This window comes from Salvelinus alpinus, chromosome 22 (genome assembly GCF_045679555.1).
Source record: "Salvelinus alpinus chromosome 22, SLU_Salpinus.1, whole genome shotgun sequence".
NCBI classification, from domain to species: domain Eukaryota; kingdom Metazoa; phylum Chordata; class Actinopteri; order Salmoniformes; family Salmonidae; genus Salvelinus; species Salvelinus alpinus.
Window position 1 is genome coordinate 298,649 of NC_092107.1, and position 15,735 is coordinate 314,383.

The 15,735-nt window shown below is 42.1% G+C and overlaps 1 protein-coding gene across 5 annotated transcripts in view; it reads left to right on the plus strand.

Moving 5' to 3' along the window:
• Positions 1 to 11,388, plus strand: part of LOC139548714 (vacuole membrane protein 1-like) — a 44,273-nt gene extending 32,885 nt beyond the window's left edge. For 3 of the 5 annotated variants that reach the window (XM_071358460.1, XM_071358462.1, XM_071358463.1), the window contains 7 exons: positions 2,094 to 2,261; positions 2,616 to 2,747; positions 5,942 to 6,022; positions 7,433 to 7,549; positions 8,097 to 8,158; positions 10,303 to 10,405; positions 10,544 to 11,388. In XM_071358460.1, coding sequence (XP_071214561.1) covers positions 2,094 to 2,261; positions 2,616 to 2,747; positions 5,942 to 6,022; positions 7,433 to 7,549; positions 8,097 to 8,158; positions 10,303 to 10,405; positions 10,544 to 10,696 — 816 coding nt within the window. In that variant the 3' untranslated portion in view covers positions 10,697 to 11,388. Of the gene's footprint in view, positions 1 to 2,093; positions 2,262 to 2,615; positions 2,748 to 5,941; positions 6,023 to 7,432; positions 7,550 to 8,096; positions 8,159 to 8,403; positions 8,511 to 10,302; positions 10,406 to 10,543 lie in introns of those variants that run through there. The other 2 variants (XR_011669764.1, XM_071358461.1) reach the window with 2 other exon arrangements.
• Positions 11,389 to 15,735: the final 4,347 nt, after the last annotated feature.

Sequence of the window (15,735 nt, forward strand, 5' to 3'; positions counted from 1 at the left end):
CAGCTTCTTGATATGCCCCACCTGTAAGGTGTGTGTGGATTATCTTGGCAAAGGAGAAATGCTCACTAACAGGGATGTAAACAAATTTGTGCCCAAATGTGAAGTTTTTTTGTGCGTAAGGAACATTTTGGGGATCTTTTATTTCAGCTCATGAAACATGGGACCAACACTTCACTTTTTGCGTTTTTAATGTTTTTGTACAGTGTAGAACCACAGTTGCATTGAACTCTGCAATATTTTGAGCAACGGGCATACGTTGCATTTGGAAAGTATTCAGACCCCTTCCCTTTTTCCACATTTTGTTATGTTACAGCCTTTTTTCTAAAATGGATTTAATAAAAACATTTCCTCACCAATCTACACACACACTACCCCATAATGACAAAGTGAAAACAGGTTATTTTATTATTTTTGCTAATTTATGAATAAAATAAACTATGTAAATGTGATAAGTATTTAGACCCTTAGCTATGAGACTCGAAATTGAGCGCCAGTGCATCCTGTTTCCATTGATCATCCTTGATGTTTTTATATCTTGATTGGAGTCCAACTGTGGTAAATTGATTGGACATGATTTCAGAAGGTCTATATAAGGTCTCACATTAGACAGTGCATGTCAGAGCAAGAACCAAGCCATGAGGTCGAAAGAATTGTCCGTAGAGCTCCGAGACAGGATTGGCAAGGCACAGATCCAAAAGAATTCTGCAGCATTGAAGGTCCCCAAGAACAGTGGCCTCCATCATTCTTAAATGGAAGAAGTTTGGAACCACCAAGACTCTAACTAAAGCTGGATGGCCAGACAAACTGAGAAATCAGGGGAGTAGAGTCTTGGCCAGGGAGGTAACCAAGAACCTGAATGTCCCTCTGACAGAGATCAAGAGTTCTTCTGTGGAGATGGGAGAACCTTCCAGAAGGACAATCATCTCTGCAGCACTCCACCAAATCAGGTATTTATGGTAGTGGCCAGACAGAAGCCACTCAGTAAATGCCACATGACAGCCCACTTGAAGTTTTGCTAAAAGGCACTTAAAGTACTCAGACCATGAGAAACAAGCTTCTCTGGTCTGATGAAACCAAGATTGAACTCTTTGGCCTGAATGCCAAGTGTCACGTCTGGAGGAAACCTGGCATGATCCCTACAGTGAGCATGGTGGTGGCAGCATGCTGTGTAATGTTTTTCAGTGGCAGGGACTGGGAGACTAGTCAGGATCGAGGGAAAGATGAACAGAGCAAAGTACAGAGATCCTTGATGGAAAAACTGCTCCAGAGCGCACAGGACCTCAGACTGGGATGAAGGTTCACCTTCCAACAGGACAATGACCCTAAGCACACAGCAAAGACAACGCAGGAGTCTCGAATGTCCTTGAGTGGCCCAGCCAGAGCCTGGACTTGAACCCGATCAAACATCTCTGGAGAGACCTGAAAATAGCTGTGCAGCAACGCTCCCCATCCAACCTGACAGAGCTTGAGAGGATCTGCAGAGAATAATGGGATAAACTCCCCAAATTACAGGTGTGCCAAGCTTGTAGCGTCATACCCAAGAAGAGTTGAGGCTGTAATCACTGCCAAATGTGCTTCAACAAAGTACTGAGTAAAGGGCCTGAATACTTATGTAGATGTGATATTTGTTTTTTATTTTAAAATTTGCCCCCAAAAAATAACTTATTTTTGCTTTGTCATGAGGTATTGTGTGTAGATTGAAGGGGTAAAAACAATTTCATCAATTTTAAATTAAGGCTGTAACGTAACAATGTGGAAATTGTCAAGGGGTCTGAATACTTTCCGAATGCACTGTATTCTTGTGCTTCTCAGAATACATCTCTCCGTCCTCCGTGCGCACAGTCGGGAGAGGGAGTGAGTCGGCAGCCGGCAGGGACCAACTATGTGTAGGCTATTACTGTTGACCAAATAATAGTTTTAGAACAATCTTTAGGAACGTTGTGTAGCAAAATCACAGACTTACCAATGTAAGCAAAATGCTTTGGTAAGAAGGCGATGTCTGTAATTTTCGGTTTATCATCCCAGCTCTAGTGTGTCTCAACTGTCCAGGTTCAGTTGAATTATGGAATGCCCATCCATCCTCTGGCTCTCAGGGTCCACACATAGCATCAGTCACCCTGGCTGCGTACGAGTGTGGGTCTACAGACTTCCCCGAGCCCCCCTACCCAGACCAGATCATCTGCCCAGAGGCAGGAGGAATGGAGGGCAGCATCTCACTCTGGTCCATCATCTCAAAGGTCCGGCTGGAGGCCTGTATGTGGGTGAGGAAACGTGTCTTTATTCAACTAAAGTCTAGGTTCATCGTTCTAGTGAACTCTATGGGGCGGTTTCCTGGACACAGATTAAGCCTAGTCCTGGACAACAAAAAACACACGCTTAATGGATAATGTCCATTAAAAAGTTTATTTTGATTTTTAAATTGTCCAGGACTTAATCTGTTCCTTGGGAAACCGCTCCTTTTGGGTTTAGAACAATAAGGGCATCTTTAGTGCTCAACATTGGTTGACATCACGTATTCTCAACTATGACATCCACCATAGAGCTATGCCTGACTCTGGTATGAGCCAGAGTATGAATCAGTGCTAAGCTAATCCAGTGTGTGACTGTCTCTCCAGGGTGCAGGCACAGCCATTGGGGAGTTGCCGCCCTACTTCATGGCTCGAGCGGCCAGGCTATCTGGAGCAGACCCAGATGACGAAGACTATGAGGAGTTTGAGGAGATGCTGGGGCAGGCAGAGACTGCTCAGGTGAGTGGGGACTCTGTTTTCCCCTCTGAGTGTAGTAGCCTGCCTCTTGAATGCCCCATTCCACCCAAATCTGTGGAGTCCTATATTCTCTCCTTCAGTCTTTGATTTTAGGATTTGACTCTACTTAACTGTCCATCACTATCTACTGACTTCTCTATCTGGCCTGTGATTGGCCTCCAGTTATCACATGACTTCTCTGAAAGCCCCTCCCACCATTTCCAGTAAGGGCATTGCTAGTGGAGTGAGTCACGGTGAAACAAGCTCCCCTGTAATCATCCCGGAGGCATTTCTTTTCATGATCCGTTCATTTGTGGGACAGGCAATGTGAACAGGCTACTGACAACATGACTGCCCCTTACGGTGGGGGGGGGGGGTGTAGTGTAGACACAGTGCATTCGGAAACTATTCAGACCCCTTGACTTTTTCCACATTGTTACGTTTCAGCCTTATTCTAACATTCATTCAATCATTTTTTCCCCTCATCAATCTACACAATGACAAAGCAAAAATTGTTTTTTAGACATGTTTGCAAATATGTTGTGACTTTACTTTCATTAATCTGATGACTGTCATTTAATCAACTGTTTAATTGTTGCTAGATTTAAATAAAGTATTTTTTTAATCATGTAACAATTAACTCATTAGGATTTGGGGCACCATGGAACAAGTTGTTTAGCATTACCATCTTCTGAATTAAACTGTAAAGGTCTTTAACTATAACATCGATAAACAGTCATCTTATTAATCATTACCTCTTATCAAATACTAATTCTGAACGATCGTGACCTTGGATCTGCAAAAAAAACAGCTTTGCGCATTATTCAGTACTACACAAATTGGTTTAATCATTTTATTTACTAGCTAACTATATAATAACACAGAATACACACACTTATGAGACAAAGGTCCCTAGTGGACTGAAAGAAATGACGGCTTGTTACACCATAATGGAGAGGGGGGGAAGAGAAAAAGGCAGACTTATTGTCGATTTCAGATTTCCTAAAAAAGTGTAATTTATTTGGTCCATCCAGTTTTTAATATCACAAAATGAAAAGCAATATTACATTCGTTTTCCATAGTTCCCCACTGACCATTTCCCACATCATTACGTTAGAAATAGTGTTCCGTTGTTCACTGTCTGGATGTTAGAGTTTTGGGTGGGCTAAAGTATCTGATCAGACATTCCTTTGGTTGATACTAAAGAGCAAGAGAGCCCACTCGGACGTAATTTAGCTGTCACCCCTTGCGGGTGGGATAGGGTTTGGTTATTGTCAGCCATTGTCAAGCTGCTCTGACCCATTGTGATCCTCACATGACAGTCATTACAAATAATAAAAAATAATATATTTACATAAGTATTCAGCCCCTTTACTCAGTACTTTGTTGAAGCACCTTTGGCAGCGATTACAGCATCGAGACGTCTTGGGTATGACACTACAAGCTTGGCACACCTGTATTTGGGGAGTTTCTCCCATTTCTTCTCTCCAGATCCTCTCAAGTTCTGTCAGGTTGGATGGGGAGCGTCGCTGCCCAGCTATTTACAGGTCTCTTCAGAGATGCTCGGTCGGGTTCAAGTCTGGGCTCTGGCTGGGCCAGAAGGACTTTGAGAGACTTGGCCCGAAGCCACTCCTGCATTGTCTTGGCTGTGTGCTTAAGGTCGTTGTCCTGTTGGAAGGTAACCTTCGCTCCAGTCTGAGGTCCTGAGCGCTCTGGAGCAGGGATCTCTGTACTTTGCTCGGTTCATCTTTCCCTCGATCCTGACTAGTCTCCCAGTCCCTGCCGCTGAAAAACATACTCACAGCATGATGCTGCCACCACCATGCTTCACCGTAGGGATGGTGCCAGGTTTCTCTAGACGTGACACGTGACACTTGGCATTCAGGCCACAGAGTTCAATCTTGGTTTCATCAGACCAGAGAATCTTATTTCTCATGGTGTGAGAGTCTTTTAGGTGCCTTTTTGGCAAACACCAAGCGGGCTGTCATGTGCCTTTTACTGAGGAGTGGCTTCCATCTGGCCACTCTACCATAAAGGCCTGATTTGGTGGAGTGCTGCAGAGATGGTTGTCCATTTGGAAGGTTCTCCTATCTCCACAGAGGAACTCTAGAGCTGACCAAGGCCCTTCTCCCCTGATTGCTCAGCTCTAGGAAGAGTCTTGGTGGTTCTAAACTTCTTCCATTTAAGAATGATGGAGGCCACTGTGTTCTTGGACCTTCAATGCGGCAGAAATGTTTTGGTTCCCTTCCCCAGATCTGTGCCTCGGCACAATCCTGTTTCTGAGCTCTACGGGCAATTCCTTTCCCCTCATGGCTTGGATTTTGCTCTGACACGCACTGTGAGACCTTATATAGACAGTTGTGTGCCTTTCCAAATCATGTCCAACCAATTGAATGTACCACAGGTGGACTCCAATCAAGTTGTAGAAACATCTCAAGGATGATCAATGGAAACAGGATGCACCTGAGCTCAATTTCGAGTCATGGCAAAGGGTCTGAATTATTATGTAAATAAGGTATTTCTGTAGAGACCTGAAAATAGCTGTGCAGTAATGCTCCCTATCCAATCTGACAGAGCTTGAGAGGATCTGCAGAGAAGAATGGAAGAAACTCTCCAAATAAAGGTGTGCCAAGCTTGTAGAGTCATACCCAAGAAGAGTTGAGGATGTTATTGTTGTGAAAGGTGCTTCAACAAAGTACTGAGTGAAGGGTCTGAATACTTATGTAAATTTGATTTTTTTTTTAAATATACATTTGCAAATCTAAACCTGTTTTTGCTTTGTCATTATGGGGTATTGTGTGTAGATTGAGGGGATGAAGACAATTTACAAAAGTTTAGAATAAGGCTGTAACATAACCAAATGTTTTTTTGTTTTTTTTGCACCCACAATATTTCACCTCCCTTTTGTAGTGTGTATCAATCAGATCAAATGAGTTCAATAGCTCTCTGCCAACAACTCTTGACTTAGATTTTTACCAGAGCTGCTAAAATAGATCAAAGGAAAAGATAATAGCCCATCTGATAGCATTTGTTATACCACATGAACTCTTTATCAAGTAACTCCTTTTTCAGAATTACATTAGACTTTTGCTTTTTATTTTGGTTATACTGTATCATTATTGATATATTATTGTAGAAGTTGTTTAATGTGTGAAGCATAAATTAATATTTGATTGTAAACTGAATTATGTTTTCAGGATTTTGTTACTAGAGCAAAACTGGGCGTTCAGAACATGGTGCAGAAAGTGGGATTCTTTGGGATTCTAGCCTGTGCCTCGGTAAATCCAAAACTACATCGCAGGCAACCTTTTGATGACTTGACTTGTACTCTTATCTAATACTGTTTTAAAATGTAGGCCTTTATTATTAAAGCGCATCGCTGAATATTGTACACTCGTGGCCGAAAGTATGTGGACACCTCTTCCAATTAGTGGATTCAGCTATTTCAGCCACACCGTTGCTAACAGTTGTACATAAGACACACAACCATGCAATCTCCATAGACAAACCTTGGCAGTATAATGGCCCGTACTGAAGAGCTGTGACTTTAAACGTGGCACCGTCATTTGATGCCACTTTTCCAACAAGTCAGTTCGTCAATTTTTTGGCCTGCTAGGGCTGCCCCAATCAACTGTAAGTGCTGTTATTGTGAAGTGGAAACGTCTAGGAGCAACAACGACTCAGCTGTGAAGTGGTAGGCCACAGAACGGGACTGCTGAAGTGCGTAGCTAGTAAAAATGGCCTGTCCTCGGTTGCAACACTCACTACTGTATTCCAAACTGCCTCTGGAAGCAACATCCGCAGCAATAACTGTTCATCGGGAGATTCATGAATTTGGTTTCCATTCCAAGCAGCCGCACACAAGCCTAAGATCACAATACGCAATGCCAAGCATCGGCTTGAGTGGCGTAAAGCTCGCCGCCTATGGAATCTGGAGCAGTGGAAATGCTCTCTGGAGTGATGAATCACGCTTCACCATCTGGCAGTCCCGACGGACGAATCTGGGTTTGGCGGATGCCAGGAGAACGCTACTTGCCCCAATGCATAGTGCTAACTGTAAAGTTTGGTGGAGGAGGAATAATGGTCTCTGGCTGTTTTTTATGGTTCAGGCTAGGCCCCTTAGTCCCAGTGAAGGGAAATCTTAACGTTACAGCATACAATGACATTCTAGACGATTCTGTGCTTCCAACATGTGGCAACAGTTTGGGGAAGGCCCTTTCCTGTTTCAGCATGAGAATGCCACCATGCACAAAGCGAGTTCCATACAGAAATGGTTTGTCGAGATCGGTGTGGAAGAACTTGACTGGCCTCCACAGAGCCCTGACCTCAACCCCATCAAACACCTTTGGGATGTATTGGAACGCTGACTGCGAGCCAGGTCTAATCGCCCAACATCAGTGCCCGACCTCACTAATGCTCTTGTGTGAATGGAAGCAAGTCCCCGCAGAAATGTTCTAACATCTAGTGGGAAGCCGTCCCAGAAGAGTGGAGGCAGTTATAGCAGCAAAGGGGGGACCAACTCCGTATTAAAGCCCATGATTTTGGAATGAGTTGTTTGACGAGCAGGTGTCCACATACTTTTGGCCATGTAGTGTATGTTTGTTACAATGAAGTTATGACAATGAAGGTAGAATTCGAATGCACTCTATTACAGAATATATTTTGATGTGTTACGACCTGTCTTTCAGATCCCTAATCCTCTGTTTGACCTTGCTGGTATAACATGTGGCCACTTCCTGGTACCATTTTGGACCTTCTTTGGAGCGACTCTTATTGGGAAAGCCGTCATCAAGATGCACATACAAGTAAATATTTTAGTTGTACTTAAAAATTAGACACATGGACATTGTCCGAATATTTTCCGTTGGCTGTAATTCTGTGTTTTTGAAGTACTTTTAGTGCTGCTATTGAAGACCATTCCAGATTAAATGAGTATGGAGAGCACTTTAACGAGAACCATTGCTTTTTGTAAACCAGATCAAACTCTTAGTTGTCGGCTGTATTGTTGAGTCTGCCACGGTGACTAATCTACTCCCAGACGGTGCGAGACTGACTGTGTGTCTCTGAGTTGTGGTGGTGAGAGCTGATCCTGTGGTACCAGCCAGTGATCTCACCAGTTCTGACAAAGCCCTCCAGGGTTGAGGACCAGGGTCCGGGGGATGCTTTGTGCTTTCTCCTAAGACCTCAAGGGTCTTTTACTGTCCAGACTTGGCTGGGACGGCATGTGTCACTGTGTTCAAAGCAGACACAGGATATATCCCCCACCTCGGGGGAGATGATGAGTCAGGTTTTCACTGTCTCTGTCTGAGACTGATCACTAATCACCCAGTTGATTAATTTGTCTCCCCACAGAAACTGTTTGTTATCATAACGTTCAGCAAGCACATAGTGGAACAGATGGTGTCTCTGATCGGGTGAGTATGTGTCTTTGTTAATGTATGTGTATAGATGAAGAGAGGTGCTTTGCCCGGTTAGCATCCTTCCTCTGTGCTTTAATGGGAGCAGGGCTCCACATTTCTTGTTACGTAATAATCACATCAAAATATCAAACAATTACTCTGATCAGAATTGGAACTTTGGAGGCCAAAGTTGGATTAATATTCTAATCTGTTTTTAATGTATATTAAACATATGTTAAAGCCTACATGTCAAATTGTAGGTGATATGCATGTTGGGATGAGTTGGACCACAGAGAGAAGGAAAAGCAGCCAACAAGTGCTCAGCATATGTGGGAACTCCTTCAAGACTGTTGGAAAAGCATTCCAGGTGAAGCTGGTTGAGAGAATGCTAAGAGTTTGCAAAGCTGTCATCAAGGCAAAGGGTGGCAACTTTGAAGAATCTCAAATATAAAATATTTGGATTTGTTTAACACTTTGGGTTACTACATGATTCCATGTGTTATTTCATAGTTGATGTCATGTAGAATGTAGAACAATGTAGAACATTTAAAAATCTAAATATAGAAAAACCCTGGAATGAGTAGGTGTCCTAACATTTGACTGATGCTGTATATGTGCAGCGGTTGTATGAATTTAGGATTATACGTTTGAAACCAGTTTTGCTGATGGATTGATCATTCCCATTCTGAACAAATGGCATCAAAAGCATAACCTCAAAGTCAGATGTGTGTGTGTTTTGCCCCCTCCATTAAGGTTATTTCCCTTACACAGAAACTAATCCCCCACATAGGTGGTCAGCCAGCCTTGTGGGGTCTTCTCAGATGGAATGTCTTCTGTTCTGTTCTGACTCACAGCAGTTTAGCTTTGACTGCACCAGAATCTTCTCCACAGCAGCAGGGAAACAAAATAACTGCAGGGTTTATTTAAGAACAATAAATCACTTCCATATTACACATCTAACAACTTCCTTGGCTTTTTCTTCTCACCATTTTTTAAATCATTAACAAATCAAATTTAAAATCGTACTCACAACTAATGATTTTATTTAACTGGGCAAGTCGGGTAAGAACAAATTCTTATTTACGATGACGGCCAAACCCTCCCCTAACCCGGACGATGCTGGGCCAATTGTGAGCCGCCCTATTAGTTTATAGTGCCGTCTTATTCACAGTTAAAATTAGTTGCATGAGAAAGAACCCTTGCTTGCTACCATTGCAATTGGTTGACTGGTCTGACTCGCTATGATGTGTTACACTGGTGCTTGAATGCTGAATTGGGACTTTTTGTAATTGCAGCAGTTTGTCAGTCAGTTAGCCTGGGAATGGGCTTGCCATATCCCTTAAGATCAGCGATTACAGTTACTTGTAACTTTTCTACCCCTGATAGTAAATAGTATTGAAATGGTTTAGTCAAGTTTTAAATGTGGAATGTTTATATTAACACCTGAATTAAAACTAAACTCTGATTGTATCCATATTTATATTCTATTTAATTATGGTTGTGATACATTGATTAGACTATTCCAATTATTGTTGGTATAGTGCTGTCAACTACAAATGATTGTGGATTTATTAAGGTACAGTACCTCACGGTCTGAGGGTTCTCTTCCAATTAAATTGTCTGCATTCTCTAACTATAATCTTAAGAGCCCCTATGAACTGGGTGACCCACAGTGATCTAATCCTTTGCGCTATCTCCCATATATGGACAGTCATATTGATGAACACGCCTAGTTTGTTCTGTTTCCACCCATAAGGCTGTGATGACAGCATATCGAGTCACTTCCTGGTTATTGGGCTCAGACTGGTTTCCTATAGGAACCTCCGGGATAAATAAGAGCAATGGGGAGGACTGCCTCACTTCACTCTGCTGCGTGCTCCCAGCAACTACACTTGCAGTGTGAACTCCTAGCTTGAGGCCTAACTAGAAACACATAGGAAATGGAACTCTCAACATCCTGAGCAATGGACTGTTCTCTTTAAACCCTGGTCCTATGGACCAAGGGTTCCCTCTACACAGCCTAATTATTTTACCATGTGAAGGGATACTGCTGGTATGGTAAGTACTCTGGGATATAATCATGTCTCCGTCTTTGCCTCTCTTTTCCCCTCCTCGTATCTCCCCTGCCTGTGGATGTCCTTGCCCTGCCACTGTGTCAGGTCTCTGCCGAGGGTAGGTCCCTCCATACAGAAGCCCTTCAGTGAGTACCTGGAGGCCCAGAGGAGTAAACTCCACCACCACACCGGAGAAGGCACCCCGGCGGTAAGAGCACTACTACCATCATCCATCCTTTCTATGTCGAGACAAAGCATGTGATTTTATTGATTGGCAAGATAATACAAATTGTAATGTGTTAGTGTCAAAAGAGTAATATTCCTCTGTATGCATGTCTCTCTGCAGAGTGAGAACTGGCTGTCGTGGGGCTTTGAGAAGGTGGTTCTGGTCATGGTCTGTTACTTTATCTTCTCTATCATCAACTCCATGGCTCAGAGCTACGCCAAGCGACGACAACAGAGTCGGCAGCAGCGATACTCTGAGGAGAAAACCAAGTGACGAGACTCACCAACAGACCGTGCTGAGTCCCTCAGCTCTGTTTCAAACTAACCTCGCCCTTCCATTCTTAAGAGGCTGAACTGGCACTTTCCTGTGTTTCCTTACGGATGTATGTGCTGTTTGTTTGTCCCTCTTATGGTTTTATAGTTTCCCCTCATTTGTGTTTAGTGTGTGATTTAATAATATAATGATAGGATATGAGCAGTGAAGCAGCAGTTGGATGTCAACTGTTTTGCTGGCAGCTATACCAGCTGTGATGCCTTATGCAAGGTGGAGGGTCCTACTTCCATTGAACACAGTTCTTAATCATGACTTGATTTGTAAATTTTTCACTGTATGGATGGACTCTGTGCTGATATGATGCTAAGGATGTTTTCAGGGTTACATTTTTCTTGCGTTTTTGTCCCGTTGATCAGAAATAGGCCATCTGTCATTCGCATTTCTTGGATTTGTTTGAAATTCAAGTTTGCAATTGGAAATAGCAATATCAAGTCGTCTCAACATGTTATTGATAGTTTGCACATCTTGGAAATATTTTTTGCGCGGTATGTATGCACATGCATTTAGAATGATCTGGACAAACTAACTTGAACCAAAACAGAACTTACATTACACTCGGCTAACTTGGTGTCATTTTTATTCTGTACATTTACTGAGTCTTTGATCAGAATATATAAAATGCCTAAATCATTTTTCTTGTTTCCATGTCTGAGTTTTTCCATCTATTTTACTCTTTGTAGGTCCTACTCTGTAAACAATTGCTCCCATTGTAAGCTTGCCCCATGTTATTGTATAAAGCATCTTCTGCTGTTGAGTTAAGGATGCTTAGGCAATCAGACCACCAGGATAGAAAAAATGTTTGAACCTCTCAGAGAACTAACATCCAAAAGGTAAGTGTCAAGATTCTCCAATAGCAATCCGGATGCTTTTTGAAATTTGGTAAAATGTATTTAAAACAATCTTATGGAAAATATGGAGTTGATAAGTTGTAATTAGAAACTAGATATATATCATGGCTTATTGTTTTAAAGAAAGCAATGCTTATTGTCCTGTGGCAATGAGTTTCCTGAAGCTGGTTTGTATAGACTTGGTCCTGGTTGTTGCAGGTATTGTACTCCATCTCCCATCCTGTCAGATAGCTTATCAGACTGGTGTTGACTGTTTGAATCACATGGCGACAACGGTCTGTAAGCTGTCTGAAGTTCTGGGTATTAACCATCTGAAGAGTGCAGTCTTTTTACCATAGTCAAACTTTCAAGCAGGTGTTAATTTCAGTACATTTGATTTGGTTCGTTAGCTACCAAACAACTTCCCAACAGACATTTGTAGGGCGTCATGGCTGTTGTGTGCATTTGTAGGTAATCAGTTGTCTTATCTGAGAAATCATGCTGTCTTCAATAAATCACCTTGTTCATATAAAATGTTTTTTTATACCCCTCAAATGTACATGTCATTCATTCAACATGACTCCTTTGACCATTAGACACACATACTCTACTTGTACCAATCTCCTGTTCTTAAAATGCCAATATAGTATTACCTCTGTGCAAGTTAATTGGCTTAGGCAGGAATGCAATATGATTGCGCTTTGTCTGCAATGCATGGTTTAAAGGCAATATTCAGAGAACACATTCGCAGTAAACGCTGCATATGATGGCTCTATCGGAAATTACCTTCAAAGTGCATTGTCCAAATCTGCGGTCGGATTGAATCCAAAACAGTATCTTACTTGTCCAAAGTTGACTGTAGCTAGGGATTACCTGTTCAGGAAATCTTCCTCTGAGTTCCCAAACTCCCAAAAGTGTACAGATGAATGTAGGCCCTGTGGAAGCAGAGACACCACATCAATATGTGGAAACCCAATAACCTGGGAATGAGGCAGTTTAGAACAGTAAAATGCCATTACCAATCTTTTTGCAATGATTGACAATGACTCATCCTGTTGGAAAACATCAATATAAGTGAGCATGCATGCCTTTTTTTTAATTATTTGTACATGATGTGCCTAACCTTACCTGGAAGCAAACATATTCTAGGCTTTCCACCCCATGTTGTCCAGAGGCCTCAGCAGAGCCTGGCGGTTGCTGACCAGTGTAGGATACTTATACTTGTTTAAGGGGACTGGGGTTTTCCACACGCTGAAAGCCAGGGGGTATATAGGGTTGGATCATGAAATCCACCTATAGATATAAAAACATTTGAAAGGAGTGTTGGATTCTAGAATGAATAAACCAGTATCTGTATTAATGTCTATTGTCCCATAATAGTTAGACACCTATGTACTGGTCTCTTACCTATCTCTGCTCTGTTCACATCCTTCCCCCGCAGTATGAGCAGGTTGGGGACGTCTTGAAGCCAGGTTGTCTGTGACTCCTGGTCCTCTCTACCCCTTCAGGCTGGAGAGAGGGTGCTCGCACCTGCCAGTCGATGCCTGAAAAATAACAATCCTCAGAGCATTAACATGAATATCTGGACATGGAACAGTAAAAACGATGGAGAAGCTAGCTTATACTAACTATATTGTACAAACATGGCTACACACAAAAAAACAGAATCAATATACAGTACCAGTCAAAAGTTTGGACACCTACTCATTCAAGGGTTTTTTATTTTTACTATTTTCTACGTTGTCGAATAATAGTGAAGACATCAAAACTATGAAAAAACACATGGAACCATGTAGTAACCAAAAAAGTGTAAAACAAATCAAAATATATTTTATATTTGAAATTCTTCAAAGTAGCCACCCTTTGCATTGATGACAGCTTTGCAAACTCTTGGCATTCTCTCAACCAGCTTCACGAAGAATGCTTTTCCAACCGTCTTGAAGGAGTTCCCACATATGCTGAGCACTTGTTTCCGGCTTTTCCTTCACTCTGCTGTCCAATTCATCCCAAACCAACTCAACTGGGTTGAGGTCGGGTGATTGTGGAGGCCAGGTTATGATGCAGCACCATCACTCTCCTTGGTCAAATAACCCTCACACAGCCTAGAGGTGTGCTTTGGGTCATTCTCCTGTTGAAAAACAAATGATAGTCCCACTAAACGCAAATCAGATGGGATGGCGTATTGCTGCAGAATGCTGTGGTAGCCATGCTGGTTAAGTGTGCCTTGAATTCTATATAAATCACTGACAGTCTCAGCAGCAAAGCACCATCACACCTCTATGCATCACAGTGGGAACCACACATGCGGAGATCATCCGTTCACTTACTCTGCGTCTCACAAAGACACGGCGGGTGGACCCATAAATCTCAAATTAGGACTCATAAGACCAAAGCACAGATTTCCACCGGTCTAATGTCCATTGCTTGTGTTTCTTGGCCCAAGAAAGTATCTTCTACTTATTGATGTCCTTTAGTAGTGGTTTCTTTGCAGCAATTTGACCATGAAGGCTTGATTCACGCAGATAGCCCAAACCCAAATAGAGCTATCTTCTGTACACCACCCCTACCTTGTCACGACACAACTGATTGGCTCAAATGCATGAAGGAAAGAAATTCCACAAATTACAGTGCCTTGCAAAAGTATTCATCCCCCTGGTGTTTTTCCTTTTTTGTTGCATTACAACCTGTAATTTAAATGGATTTTTATTTGGATTTCATGTATTTGACATACACAAAAAAGTCCAAATTGGTGAAGTGAAATTTAAAAAAGGACTTGTTTAAAAACAAAAATCTAAAAAATGGAAAAGTGGTGCATGCATATGTGTTCACACCCTTTGCTATGAAGCCCCTAAATCAGATATCTGGTGCAACCAATTACCTTCAGAAGTCACAACATGAGTTAGATTACACACAGGTGGACTTTATTTAAGTGTCACATGATCTGTCACATGATCTCAGTATATTTCTGGTCACCATAGCAGCATGCGCCCCAGCAGGTATATTTCACTGGTCACCCCCAAAGCCAATTCCTCCTTTGGCCGCCTTTACCTCAAGTTCTCTGCTGCCAATGACTGGAACGAATTGGCAAAAATCATTGAAGCTGGAGACCCATATCGCCCTCACTAACTTTAAGCACCAGCTGTCAGAGCAGCTCACAGATCACTGTACCTGTACATAGCCCATCTTTTAATAGCCCATCCAACTACCTCATCCCCATACTGTTATTATTTTTTGCTCCTTTGCACCCCAGTATCTCTACTTTCACATTCATCTTCTGCACATCTATCACTCCAGTGTTTGATTGCTAAATTGTAATTATTTCGCCACTATGGCCTATTTATTGCCTTACCTCCCTAATCTTACCTCATTTGCACACACTGTATATAGACTTTTTTTCTCTATTGTGTTATTGACTGTATGTTTGTTTATTCCATGTGTAACTCTGTGTTGTTGTTTGTGTCACACTGCTTTGCTTTATCTTGGCCAGGTTGCAGTTGTAAATGAGAACTTGTTCTCAACTAGCCTACCTGGTTAAATAATGGTGAAATAACTTTAAGAAATGGGTCTTCCAAATCGACAATGACCCCAAGCATACTTCCAAAGTTGTGGAAAAATGGCTTCAGGACAACAAAGTCAACGTATTGGAGTGGCCATCACAAAGCCCTGACCTCAATCCTATAGAAAATGTGTGTGCAGAACTGAAAAAGTGTGTGCGAGCAAGGAGGCCTACAAACCTGACTCAGTTACACCAGCTCTGTCAGGAGGAATGGGCCAAAATTCACCCAACTTATTGTGGGAATCTTGTGGAAGGCTACCTGAAACGTTTGACCCAAGTTAAACAATTTAAAGGCAATGCTATCAAATAGGAAATGAGTGTATGTAAACTTCTGACCCACTGGGAATGTGATGAAAGAAATTAAAGCTGAAATAAATCATTCTCTCTACTATTATTCTGACATTTCACATTCTTAAAATAAAGTGGTGATCCTAACTGACCTAAGACAGTGAATTTTTACTAGGATTAAATGTCAGGAATTGTGAAAAACTGAGTTGAAATGTATTTGGCTTAGGTGTATGTAAACTTCCGACTTCAACTTTAGGTCTATAACACTTTGGGTCTAGCGTGTCTCCCACTTTGCTGTAGGGATGTTT